This window comes from Grammomys surdaster, unplaced genomic scaffold, assembly GCF_004785775.1.
Source record: "Grammomys surdaster isolate TR1022 unplaced genomic scaffold, NIH_TR_1.0 166, whole genome shotgun sequence".
NCBI classification, from domain to species: domain Eukaryota; kingdom Metazoa; phylum Chordata; class Mammalia; order Rodentia; family Muridae; genus Grammomys; species Grammomys surdaster.
The window spans coordinates 2,430,792-2,431,493 of record NW_021604614.1 but is presented as its reverse complement, the minus strand read 5'-3'; the positions used below and the strand labels follow the sequence as shown (position 1 = coordinate 2,431,493).

The 702-nt window shown below is 53.1% G+C and overlaps 1 protein-coding gene across 1 annotated transcript in view; it reads right to left on the bottom strand.

The window, feature by feature from the left end:
* The window catches only part of Eln (elastin), a 46,052-nt gene that overhangs the window by 25,084 nt on the left and 20,266 nt on the right, over window positions 1–702 (bottom strand). Inside the window, exon 11 of the mRNA XM_028765941.1 lies at window positions 327–398. Coding sequence (XP_028621774.1) covers window positions 327–398 — 72 coding nt within the window. The remainder of the gene's footprint in view (window positions 1–326; window positions 399–702) is intronic.

Below are 702 nucleotides of genomic sequence, written 5' to 3'. Positions count from 1 at the left end.
CGCCCCCAGCCCCTCACTGGGGGATTCTAGGCAGGGGCTCTACCACTAAGGTTCACCCTGCCTCCATTCATTCACTAAGGGCTTCCAAGCAAGCGCTCTACTATAGGCCTATGCCACTAGGCCAGGCTTACTCTACAGGCTTTTCTGAATACTGGCCTTTCCTAGCCAGCAGAAGCAGGTCTGGGACATAAGAAGTACCTTCCTGTACCCACAAAGGTTCCCAAAGAAGCTTAGAATCCCAAGGTATCCCTTGCACCCCAGGTCAGAGGGGCCTGCAGGCAGGCAGAGGATCCCACCCTGGGCCCCAGCACAGTGGTTATACACACCTGGAACCTTGGCTTTGACTCCTGTGCCAGTGGGAACTCCAGGGAGCACCCCCACACCGGGGAACCGAGCTCCTGAGTGGCAAAGACATGGTGACAAGTGAGGGAAGGGAAACTGTACTTGGCAACCCCTGCCAACCTTAGGTCTATTGACAATCTATTTCAGTCCCGATGGCCAATCACGGGCATGACTCACAAGGCAAGTAAAATCTGGACCAGTTTGTGGGATTTTCTTCTCATGTGTGGCTCAAGCTCAGAGGATTTGAACTATTAGTTAATTAACGGTGGTGCTTTGAATTGAATCTAGGGCCCCAAATATGCACCAACCTAACATTGGGGGACTTTAGGCAAGCACTCTACCACTGAGCCACGCCCCCAG